This window comes from Myxocyprinus asiaticus, chromosome 14, assembly GCF_019703515.2.
Source record: "Myxocyprinus asiaticus isolate MX2 ecotype Aquarium Trade chromosome 14, UBuf_Myxa_2, whole genome shotgun sequence".
NCBI lineage: Eukaryota > Metazoa > Chordata > Actinopteri > Cypriniformes > Catostomidae > Myxocyprinus > Myxocyprinus asiaticus.
In genome coordinates, this window is record NC_059357.1 from 19,608,760 (window position 1) to 19,621,328 (window position 12,569).

The 12,569-nt window shown below is 37.6% G+C and overlaps 2 protein-coding genes across 3 annotated transcripts in view; one reads left to right on the forward strand and one right to left on the reverse strand.

Moving 5' to 3' along the window:
• Nucleotides 1-914: 914 nt before the first annotated feature.
• On the reverse strand, nt 915-10,397 carry LOC127451942 (ER membrane protein complex subunit 10). 2 transcript variants are annotated; one of them, XM_051717029.1, is made up of 8 exons: nt 10,236-10,397; nt 10,001-10,067; nt 9,805-9,917; nt 9,585-9,698; nt 8,052-8,236; nt 4,149-4,242; nt 3,392-3,490; nt 915-2,750 (listed from the first exon to the last, which is right to left on the reverse strand). In XM_051717029.1, exons 1-7 carry the CDS (start codon nt 10,329-10,331, stop codon nt 3,404-3,406), a joined length of 756 nt encoding a protein of 251 aa, XP_051572989.1. In that variant the 5' UTR covers nt 10,332-10,397; the 3' UTR covers nt 915-2,750; nt 3,392-3,403. The 2 variants fall into 2 exon arrangements, with proteins under 2 accessions (XP_051572989.1, XP_051572988.1); XM_051717028.1 differs by lacking the exon at nt 3,392-3,490 and having other exon boundaries at nt 919-2,750.
• A 429-nt stretch (nt 10,398-10,826) lies between these two features.
• The window catches only part of LOC127451964 (myosin-binding protein C, fast-type-like), a 53,500-nt gene continuing 51,757 nt past the window's right edge, over nt 10,827-12,569 (forward strand). Inside the window, exon 1 of the mRNA XM_051717061.1 lies at nt 10,827-11,431. The gene's annotated coding sequence lies outside the window, so the exon portion shown is untranslated. The remainder of the gene's footprint in view (nt 11,432-12,569) is intronic.

A 12,569-nucleotide genomic window follows, 5' to 3' on the forward strand; every position in this document is an offset into this window, starting at 1 on the left:
ATGACCACCTCCCACTCCTCATACATACTATATGTATATTTTTGTCTTATTGTATATTTCTATATATACTTACATTTCTATTTGCTCTTTATTTTTATTCTTTTTTTATATATATATTATTATCTCTGTCTTGTTGTATTGTTTGTGCACTGGAAGCTTCTGTCACCAAGAAAAATTCCTTGTATGTGGAAGCATACATGGCAATAAAGCTCATTCTGATTCTTAAACTTTTTACTTTGATATTTTTCCTTGTATCTGGATTAACCATGCATGTATACATAGTAATTATATATATATTTATATAGTTGTCAAAAGGTCTTAAGCATGTCACAGAGTGCTACGTCCACAATGTGCAATTAGGCAAAGAAATGCATGATGCAGCACTTTCCTTCACGATCAAAGCACATGCTTATGTTCAACTAAATATAGAGATGACTAATTTTTTGGGGAAACAATGTTTTGGTTTCATGAAAAAAATTATCAGAAAGAAATTTACTGGTTATTAACCAGTTACCAACATTTAAAAGTAACGTTTTCACTCCGGAACACTTAAGAAGGGACTTCTTTCCCATTTTGGGGTACGTTCTGCAAAAATGTTTGTTCATTTTCAGTTTTCGTGAAAGATTGGATATAACTACCCAGAAAAGGAAACTGATTTAATTCAGTAGTCCCATGCTAACACGTATAATGTTTAAGTGTGGTGGATATACATTCGTAATGTGTATTTTAACCCTACTATTCTGTTAAAGAAAGGCCGGTTAACTTTTTTAAAGAAATTATTACATTTGATATTTTATGTTTTTTAGATCCTATTTACATATACATTTCTCAATTTCACATAAATTTGCATATGCAAATGAGCTTATTTAACTCCAAAACAGTAAAAACCTTAACTTATAGAGACTGTGTCATGTATTGGGGGCAGATTGCTGGCATCTTGTGAAAAAGAAAAATAACATGCCTGAAAATCATGTTTTGACAATAATAGCAAGTAGATGGCTGCAGTGTTATATGCAGCCACCAACTGTGTAGTCATACATTTGGATATATATTTAGACATTATAAAACTATTATTTGTGAAAGTTAAGATTTTTTTTTTTACTGTTTTGACAAGGAAATTAACAGTAATAAACAGAAATGGAATGTGAAAATTAAACGAGTGTATAAAACAGAAGACTCAGACTTTGTTCAGCCTTCTGGCTGTGTTAGTCTCACCCATTTATTTCTGTGTGCTGCATTGTGGGTGTGTTATGGTTTTACCCCCTCATTAATGTGTGTGTTCTGCATTGTGGCTGATTCATAGATTTTATTTGACAAAATAAAGTCTTTTCCATTCATTTCCAATGGTCGGTCAGGTCTTTTTTTTTTTTTTTAATGACTACATAGACTTATCGAATCAAGTCTAATTTATTTATTTTGTGTGTTCAGACAGCAAATGGAGGAAGAGTCACAAAGTCTTTTACTGCTCAGTAACATTACATCTAGAAAAAAAAATATTTTGGTCAAAAATAAGCGAACAGAATAGGAAGGTTAATGTTTATGGATCCTTTTCACATGCAGTAGTAAACTATAGTGGGGTAAACTTCTATAGCAGTGAATGGGACACCACAGAATCCATTATTTTTCCTCTAACAGTAAAAGAAAGAATCCACTATACATTTCCACAGCTTATCAAAATAAAAAAAGGGATTACGCCAGCCAGAAGACAGAAAGATAATAAATATTGTCTGTCACGCTGTATTAGAAACTCCATTGCAGAGCAGTGGTAACTATTTTTTTACTGATGCCAGAGTAATATAACAAAAACTGTTTTAATATAAATGTACATTAATTTAAAATAAAATAAAGTTTTCTTAATTTAATCTGCTAAATTAAGGCAGACATGAGTCATCAGTCTGTGAAAAGGGTCCATTCCGATGCAATGCCTTGTCCCATAGACTTCCATTGTAAGTGTAACATTGCATAGGGGATTTTTGAGGGACCAGAATAATTTTCTTGCAAATAATCTTATGTGCTAACTAACAGTATGGTGATAACTTCTACTGACCTTGGGAACATACCTTTAAATTAAAATTAGTTCACAAAATACAGATATTTAGCTGTGATGGAATTTGCCCTATTAGTAACATATTAGTAACATATTAGTAATATTAGTTTAGAATGGGATATATCTATAGCATGAGTCACTGTTATGGCAGATGACTTCATTTAGCCTAGGTTGATGCCGTTATTTATGGTGGTGAGATGCAGAGGGATGGTATTACCAGCATCATCATAATTCAAAACAAACTTGACTAAATGGCACTGGGTCAGGAAACAAGACTAAGAGCTAGACAGAGCTTTAGATGAAGGTTAAACTATCACCTTTTAGTTTCTGAAGTGCCATGATGTACTGTAGAATAATTATAAAATCACTTTACTCCGTTACATTTTCTATTAAATAACAATGGCAACCAATTTTAATGGTCATCAAATGTTTTATTTATTAAATCAGTAGTAAAAATGCAATCCAAGAATGAAGTCATAAGTTATTTCTCTAGAATAATTTTTCTTCCATAAATGTATGCCTGTTGTTGTGTGTGAATGAATTCAAAATCTGTTTTAAATTATTATGTACAACACAGGGGTTTTTGTTGTCATGGGAATCATCGACCTCCACCACTGGCTGCCCCTCCTCCGGCTCCGCCTCCCGACTGATCCTGAGCTCCAGACATCATCAGGAAAAGAACAAGAGGGACAATATACATCCACTGAAAATAAAAGAGAAAGGAAAAAGAGAACAGAAGATTTTAACATATTTATTTTTGCAGATTTTAAATGCTTCCTCTTCGTGTCAATGATTAGGTGCAGGGCGATTACAGGCGATTTAATTCATTGGCAAGTTTTCACAAGCAAATCATTTTCAGTTTCATCCTTCCTCACTCTCTCGCTCTTTTTCTCTCTTTGTACAACCTCCACCACTTATTGCTTCTAACAAATCACATTCCTCTGGGAGGGAGAAAACAGGAGAAATGAGACTGAAAAAATAGGAAATAGTGAAGCAAGCAGAATGGGTCATGAACATGAATCTACCTTCAAGAGAAAAGCTTTGCTCACCTGTTTGAAACTAGTCACCTTGCTGATTTCATTAAATCACATAACACTCAAAAATCCTCCAAAATATTTCAAAACACCACTGATTTGGTCATGACCCAGCAGGAAAAAAGACATAAAAGCAAAGAACCACACAGACAACTGAACACCAAGCTGAGAACAGAGGAAAGATCAGAGGATTTGAGTTTGTAAGCATGTGAGTGTGTGTGCAGGTCCATACACACAAACACACACACAATGAGAGAAATGGAGTTGGAGTGACAGAGTAACCAAATAGGCTGAAATGAGAGTTCAGTACTTGAAATGGAAATCAGCTCTGCTCTCTGGCGCCCCCTGGTGGGGTCTGTGCTGAACTGGTGGCCATGAGGAACACTGCACCTCCCAGAATCAAATACCACTGGAACACAGCACAGACCAGCACAACATCAACACACACAACACAACACAGTCACAGCATAGTGAACACAGAATAGCCGACCACAACACGCACTGCTGAGAGATCAATCGCACACGGGAGTTAGTCCTGTTAAAGGAACACTCAAGGACTACATTGTTGCAATGCAGGACTGGTCACACTGCAACTCGAACATGGAGCAGGGCAGCAAATGAAGAAACAGTACGCACAGAATACAACACCCATAAACAAACAGTTACAGTGAGCTCAGACAAGAGTCCATTAGTTCCATAACTCAAACACAAACGATAAAGAAAAAAATATACTAATTCCAAAGAGGCATAGAAGAGCAAAAACTATTAGCAGGAATCAAAGCCATTTGGAAAGGAGTTATATTCCACAAAAGGATGTGAAATGAAGGATGTGACATGAAAGATGGTAAGGAAATAATACAAAGGTTGTACACCTTTACTATCTACATGACTAGGAAAAATGGATCACATTAATAATTAGTCAAGACTGAAAACAAATACTACAAGCATGTGAACTCCTCTTTGACAAAAATTTGAGGTAAAAACAGGCATAACCCAAGTAACGATTCTTCCAGGATTCATATTGTTGTAATTAAATTGTGTCATAAAGCAAAAATAGAAATACTCACATATTTGGCAAAGAAGGATTTCTGCTCTTGTGGGTTCTTTCCTTTCTTTTCCATTTCCTGTTCCATCCTCTCAATGAATGGTGCAGTTTCAGGTCTAAATCAGTGCCATAAGAGACAAACAAATATCCAAATGAACTTGCAGCACATGGCATTCAGTCGCATGCAAGTTGTGGGTGCAATGGTTACTAGAGGTTGATTGACATGGGTTTTTTTAATGGCCGATTCCAGTGCCCAGAGAGCAGGGTGGCTGATAGGCCGATATATCATACAATTTAATATAGGCTAATAGTAAAAGACTAGGCTTGGGATCGATGCCTTTTTCACGCATTGATAATTGGAAGATTTTTTCTCAAAACTACTTTTGTTAAGCGTGAGCGGCAGGGTAACTTAAAGGGGGGGAAGTCACACCAAACGTGACTGGTGGATGATTGGCACACAACACCAACGCTCAGCGTCAAAATTCTGCAGTGCCATGGAGCTCAGCTTATAGGTTCCCATTAAATTCTACCCAAATCATTATCAAAGGACAAAGATTATTTACTCTAGCCATCACTGGATGATACATTGTGTATATGTATCATTCATATAGCCTACACAATGTATCTTCAATTACAAGTATGTCTTTTAGTGGTTTAACAGCTTGACTGAAAGACCTATTCAAGGCTACATACAGGAAAATTGCATTATAAACATTGCCATTTCAAATCTTTCAGTTTGTGCAGTTACACCAGTTTCATACACTAACCTGCAAACTAATCAATGTCACTTTGGCTGTGTTTACGCTGTCACAAAAACTCCTACTCACATCTGACACAGATAGGATATTGTTGCACACATGTAAACAGAAAAAACTGATTTTTTTGTATCCGATTGAGCCACTTCCAAATGTGGTTTTAAATCAGATACATATCCGATAGCTGGACATCTAAACATATGTCTAAACACGTATATCAGATTCCCTTAGACTTTTCTTAAAGGCGTGTCCTTATGAAGCAGACGTGCCTGTAGGGGCTCGCACAAATACTCAAATCTTCTCTTGTTGAGGCGGAAATTTTGAGCCCACTCCCTGTTGTTAAACGTGTGGACTTGGTCCCACCACTCCTGACTTCTAGCCCTATATGTACAGGATTAGTTTTATAAGGGGATGTGGGGTAATGTAATAATTACCTGAGCTCTGAGTAATTTTAATCTCGTGCAAATAGGTAATGTCAGTAATTTTCCCTGAATTTTTCCGGCCTGTGCATTCCTGCACTACTATAAAATGGCCTGTAAAAGTAACCCCTGGTAATATTAATCCAATGCGAATTGACATGTTAATAAAAAGCCCATAAATCTGCACTTTCCAGCACCTTTAAATATTAAATATTTACCCATGTAAAACAGAAACAAGCAGTTTTTTTTATTATGATTTGAGCAGAGTGAGTGCGGGAAATTATGTTGCGGCCCGTGTTTCGGAACATAAAATGACATAATGTGAAGGGATTGTCCATATTTTTAATTCAAGAGTATAATACAATATTACAGGCTTGTTAATGTCACCAGTTCTGTTGTATTTAGCCAGATATTCCAATCAATTTCTTCTAATAATCACAGATACAGTATATGCTCATGTTTAATATTTCCTGCATAATTAATCAGCACAGTATATACAGGTGCATCTCAATAAATTAGAATGTCGTGGAAAAGTTCATTTATTTCAGTAATTCAACTCAAATTGTGAAACTCGTGTATTAAATAAATTCAGTGCACACAGACTGAAGTAGTTTAAGTCTTTGGTTCTTTTAATTGTGATGATTTTGGCTCACATTTAACAAAAACCCACCAATTCACTATCTCAAAAAATTAGAATACATCATAAGACCAATAAAAAAAACATTTTTAGTGAATTGTTGGCCTTCTGGAAAGTATGTTCATTTACTGTATATGTACTCAATACTTGGTAGGGGCTCCTTTTGCTTTAATTACTGCCTCAATTCGGTGTGGCATGGAGGTGATCAGTTTGTGGCACTGCTGAGGTGGTATGGAAGCCCAGGTTTCTTTGACAGTGGCCTTCAGCTCATCTGCATTTTTTGGTCTCTTATTTCTCATTTTCCTCTTGACAATACCCCACAGATTCTCTATGGGGTTCAGGTCTGGTGAGTTTGCTGGCCAGTCAAGCACACCAACACCATGGTCATTTAACCAAATTTTGGTGCTTTTGGCAGTGTGGGCAGGTGCCAAATCCTGCTGGAAAATGAAATCAGCATCTTTAAAAAGCTGGTCAGCAGAAGGAAGCATGAAGTGCTCCAAAATTTCTTGGTAAACGGGTGCAGTGACTTTGGTTTTCAAAAAACACAATGGACCAACACCAGCAGATGACATTGCACCCCAAATCATCACAGACTGTGGAAACTTAACACTGGACTTCAAGCAACTTGGGCTATGAGCTTCTCCACCCTTCCTCCATACTCTAGGACCTTGGTTTCCAAATGAAATACAAAACTTGCTCTCATCTGAAAAGAGGACTTTGGACCACTGGGCAACAGTCCAGTTCTTCTTCTCCTTAGCCCAGGTAAGACGCCTCTGACGTTGTCTGTGGTTCAGGAGTGGCTTAACAAGAGGAATACGACAACTGTAGCCAAATTCCTTGACATGTCTGTGTGTGGTGGCTCTTGATGCCTTGACCCCAGCCTCAGTCCATTCCTTGTGAAGTTCATCCAAATTCTTGAATCGATTTTGCTTGACAATCATAAGGCTGCGGTTCTCTCGGTTGGTTGTGCATCTTTTTCTTCCACACTTTTTCCTTCCACTCAACTTTCTGTTAACATGCTTGGATACAGCACTCTGTGAACAGCCAGCTTCTTTGGCAATGAATGTTTGTGGCTTACTCTCCTTGTGAAGGGTGTCAATGATTGTCTTCTGGACAACTGTCAGATCAGCAGTCTTCCCCATGATTGTGTAGCCTAGTGAACCAAACTGAGAGACCATTTTGAAGGCTCAGGAAACCTTTGCAGGTGTTTTGAGTTGATTAGCTGATTGGCATGTCACCATATTCTAATTTTTTGAGATAGTGAATTGGTGGGTTTTTGTTAAATGTGAGCCAAAATCATCACAATTAAAAGAACCAAAGACTTAAACTACTTCAGTCTGTGTGCATTGAATTTATTTAATACACGAGTTTCACAATTTGAGTTGAATTACTGAAATAAATGAACTTTTTCACAACATTCTAATTTATTGAGATGCACCTGTAATAGGTCAGTTCAGCATGACAGCAGTGTGTAAATGCTGTAGACACAGCAATTTCTGTGATTTTTAGAGACATCGCTTATCCCGTGCAAATTGACGGTAAATGTTACAGATGTCCGCAGTAATAATTACTTTATGGATATATGTCCGGACAACTAATCATGTTTGAATGGTGCTTTAGCCACACTTCTCATCTGACCAATGTTGAAATCATTAAAGTTAGAGCGAACTGTTGAGGAGAGAGAGAGAGAATGAAACACACTAGCTCTTTAAACATAATGAGCTCTATACGTGTCTGTCACTGCTCTGATATGGGGGACCGTTTAAATAAGGAGTTGTTGTACGCCAGTCTATTATTGTAGTAATGCAATGGAACGTAACACAACAAACTGTTATTGGTCATTTAGATGTCTCAAACGGCTCCTTCACGTGCAAGCACACGATTCTCAGCGCCGTCGCAGCTTAAGAAACTAATCGGCCAAATGGGAAAATGTAACGTCCGATGCCGATAATGTAAAAATACAAAATATCGTCCGATTTATCGGTCGACCACTAATTGTTACAATAATTAAAGTGTTTATGTAAGGCTGGAATTTGTCGTGTAGTCTACACTTTTACTGTTTTAAATTAATCCTAAAGTAACAAAGGTAGCGGTGCAAGCACGTGTGTACTCACGCAGGTGCAGTGACTGGTGCCACAACGCTTACTGTTGTGTTAAACACTTCAAGATCAACCTCATCCTCCACCTCTATCCCGCGACATGACCCAGGGATTGTCACTACAGAGATGCCGATAACATATCCGCTGACATCAGTGTGAAGGGTGATGACATCACTGAGGTGGGACTCCACTAATGAACACTGTGGAGAAAAGATGACACAATGTTGATAGCTGAAAATATCCATTATTTTAATAACAGAGGAATAGTTCATCCAAAAACTTAATTGCTGTCTTCATTTACTTGCAAAAGAAAACATTTAGCAGAATGTCCATGGTGATCTTTTTCATAAAATTAAAGCATAAAGTGAATGTGTGCAAGCATGAATGAAATCTGAGAGCAGTTCTGCTCGTGGATATCTACTTTACTTTCTGCTATGTGCCTCAAACAAAACTCTGCATGTCATTAAATGACTTGATGTCACTAACCTGGCAAACCTGGACATGATTTTGCCCTCATTCTATAAATGGCAAACTTTATGAACACAATTCTGTTTCCAGGCGGACTGATAAAAAGTCCTGTGTGCGTCTACTCGTGGAACTCCCATCACACCAGCCAATCAGATTTACGCTGGAGTGATTCGAGAAACCATTTTTCAATTTTGTGTGCTATGTGCATCAGATGGTTATTGCACAGACTGTGGTGGTAAGTGGGCGTGCCGTCTGAGGTTGAGACTACAGTGAAGGGGAAGATTTTCAGCGAATAATGATTTATGTTGTGGTCCATTCCTCACTTATTTAATTGTGCCTTTTGTTCTTTTAACAGTCCCTTATCACCATTCACATTCATAGTATAGAAAACAGCAACATGATCTCATCTTACATTTCAAACGGGTTTGGAACAACATGAGAGTGCATATATAATTACAGAATCAACATTTTTGAGCGAACTAATCCTTTCAGAACATATGAAATGGACTAGGCTAAAATCTTAAACAATTGTATGTAAACATTAGTTGTGGTAGGAGCTTTAAGGAATAGTTCTCCCAAAAATGAAAGTTCTTTTCTCATTTACTCATTCCAGATGTGTATGACTTTCTTTCTTCTGCAGGACACAAATGAAGATTTTTAAAAGAATCAGCTCTGTAGGTCCTTTCAATGCAAATCAAAGATCTTTGAAGGTCCAAATATCACATAAAGGCAGCATAATCCTTCTGAAGCAATGCAATCACTTTGGGTGAGAAACAGATCAATATTTAAGTCATTTTTTACTATAAATCTCCACTTTCACTTTCACAAATTGCTTCTGAAGACATGGATTTAACCACTGGAGTTGTATGGATTACATTTATACTGCATTTATGTGCTTTTTGGACCTTCAAAATGTTGGTACCCATTCACTAGCATTGTGAGGACCTACAGAGATGAAATATTCTTCTTAAAATCTTCGTTTGTGTTCTGCAGAAGAAAGAAAGTCATACACATCTGGGATGGCATGAGGTAAATGAGAAGAGAATTTTCATTTTTGGGTGAACTATCCCTACAACTTACAGCTCTAACGAATGCAGTGAGGTAACCCTCAGATTGTCTCTCCGTCTGTCTATCTGCCTGCAGAGAGACTCTAGGGACCCGGATTCTGTATAGACCATCAACAGCTGCAACGTCCTGAGGGACACAGAGAAAGAGTACAAAAATATCAGACCAGAGAGAAAACATGCACGGTTAAGGCCAACATATGTATACCCCTAAACTATAAATCGTATGTTTTCACCTTCAGTGTATTCCTATCTTTCTCTGACAGCTGGTTTTGGGAGAGATACACACTGTTCTCTCTCCCACCCCTGAACTGCAGGGCACCACGAAGTCGAAACCTGGGGAAATCATCTGCAACAAAGACAAGCAGTGATGACTGTACAGTAGAGAAACACGTTCATAAAGCAATTGGGTGTTGTTACTTTAATACTCACCCACTTCAAAGGAGTGCTCTAATGGTACAGAGAACCCACTGAAATCTGTGTCCACTACATCTCCTGACTGAGAAAGACAAAATCATTCACAGTCAGTCAGTGTCACAAATCAGTTGCATACATACCAGACGAACAACCTAGCATGCTAACAAGCTCCCAATGCAAGACATCAGCAAGCCTATGCAAAAAGCACATTACATTACTGTGAGATAAAACGAAAAAACCCTTAACGTACACTTCGGCCATTATTGCATTCGCCTGATTCTGTCCATAAAAACGTTATAGTTGACAGGACGGACAGTAAAAGGGACAAGGCTCTTTTCGTCGCCATGTTTTTGTCGCAAGCCTTGAGAGACTTTCCATCCGCCCAGCGGAAACACAGCGTTTCAAAACAAAAGCCATAGACACATTAAAGATTTTCATCAAAACGGGTTTCAGAACACACATTGCCCCTTATCTAATTGAGTTTATAAATCCTTTGTATTTTTGTATTCCTACTATGACATAGTTCATGAGACCTGATAATACAGTAGGACTTCATAATAAAAGTCGTCAGTTATTCCTTTTCGCATGAACCTGTGATTTTCAGTCACCTGACCGTAAGCCCAAAATACAGGTACCATACAACATATATCTGAAGAAAAACATTTTCATGCTCATTTTCTCAGTCTATGGCTTTTAAAGTGAAAATTCTGCAGTGCTTTTCGTTAACCGCTAGTGCAGACTGGAGATGTCATACTTTTCGTCCACCACTAGAGGGCAGTCTGTGGATTGATGATTCAGAAACATTGAAGAGCTGCTCAGATCTCTTGTTATATCGCCGGGCGCGGTGGCGTGCGCCTGTAATCCAAGCTACTGGGAGGCTGAGGCTGGCGGACCGCTTGAGCTCAGGGGTTCTGGGCTGCTGTGGACTATGCCGATCGGGTGTCCGCACTAAGTTCGGTATCGATATGGTGCTCCTGGGGGAGCTCGGGACTACCAGGTCGGCTAAGGAGGGGTGCACCGGCCCAGGTCGGAAACGGAGCAGGTCAAAGCCCCCGTACTGATCAGTAGTGGGATCGCGCCTGTGAATAGACGCTGCAGCGCAGCCTGAGCAAAATAGCGGGACTCAACCTTTTTGGGCAATTAACCAGAATGTGATTTATTTGTTAATTTAATATTATATTGATTAGCATATTTAACTTTTTGTTTGCACCTTCAACTATTTATGCTACATTAGTCAACATTTTATATCTTCGAAACGTCAATTAATGCTTCTGCTTTACAATATTCAGTTAAATTTAGTTCATTTTAACTGTACAACATGGGCTAGAAACTAAGTGCTTTACTGTCCCCTCTGTTTGAAAGAGTGAATTACACCTGTAATTTGCGCAATAAGAATCATGTCCAGCAGGAGTCGCTGTTCGCATCTTGAAATAGTTTTATTAAAAGGTAATAACTCTTACGTTTATTCCATACTCAGCGGTCTTGAAAAGAAGTCACTGTATGATTGATTAGATTTAAGTTTCGTATCTCCATAATTAAAGGTGGCTAAGATGTACCTCCAAAATACATTTATGGAATATTTGGGGTTCAATATAAGTTAAGCTCAATAGACCTTTTTCACAGACCTTTTTCATTTTTTTATATTATAATTTTTTTAAATATTGAGTATAAATTTATAACATTATGCTTAGTGTTATATTACCCTGGAATTCGTTTAAAAAAATGAATTACCACAGCTGTGAGGGGGTTTCAATTACAGCTGCTGAGAGAGTGACAGCAAATTTGGCATCTTCTCCCATTTTACTCAACCACCGCTCTCAATTTTTTTTCCTCTTCTCAAAAGTCATTCAAACATAATAGTGGATTTTTTCTTTTGGTCTTGGAGCAAATGGGTAAGTGAAAATAATATTTGCTGTGATCTCCCATTCATTCCCATTCACCGCTGTCAAAGTTTAGCCTGCAAACATTTACTTCTGCATTGCAAAACCTGGAGTGTGAAAAAGGAATCGACAGCATTTGTGGCATAATGTCGATTATCAAACAAACAAAGAAACAAACAAATTGACTCGTCTCTCCTTTTCTTTAAAAACTCAAGGTTAAAATTCAAGGTTACAGTGAGGTACTTACAATGGAAGTGAATGGGGCATTCCGTTAACGTTAAAATAATCACATTTTCAAAAGTGTAGCCACAAGCTGTAAAAATATGTATTTTAACATGATTTTAGTGTGATAAAATAGCTGACTAACCTTTTCTTTGTAAAATTAAATCCAACTTTACAACTTTGTTGCCCTGATGCCGTAACACTGTAAAGCCTGTTATTCCGCAAAAATTACGATTTAAACACTACAGCTCAAATAATACATGAGTTTTAACAGAGGAATTATTGTAAGTGCTTTTATAAAATTACAAGCTTCACATTTCTGCCTTAAAACTCTCCAGAAATTGGCCCCATTCACTTCCATTGTAAGTGCCTCACTGTAACCGATTTTGGCTTCTTTATTTTTTTTCTTTTTTTTTTTATTTTTTATGAAAAGGAGGGACAAGATAAAATAAATGTTTGTGGTAATCAACAACTGAAATTAT

Coding starts and splice junctions, on each gene's coding strand:
- LOC127451942 (XM_051717028.1), bottom strand. CDS start 10,331: ATGGCGACGAAAAGAGCCTTGTCCCTTTTACTGTCCGTCCTGTCAACT. Junction 9,699..9,804: donor AAGATAGGAATACACTGAAG/GTGAAAACATAC, acceptor TGTGTCCCTCAG/GACGTTGCAGCTGTTGATGG. Junction 8,237..9,584: donor TCACTGCATTCGTTAGAGCT/GTAAGTTGTAGG, acceptor TTTTCTCCACAG/TGTTCATTAGTGGAGTCCCA.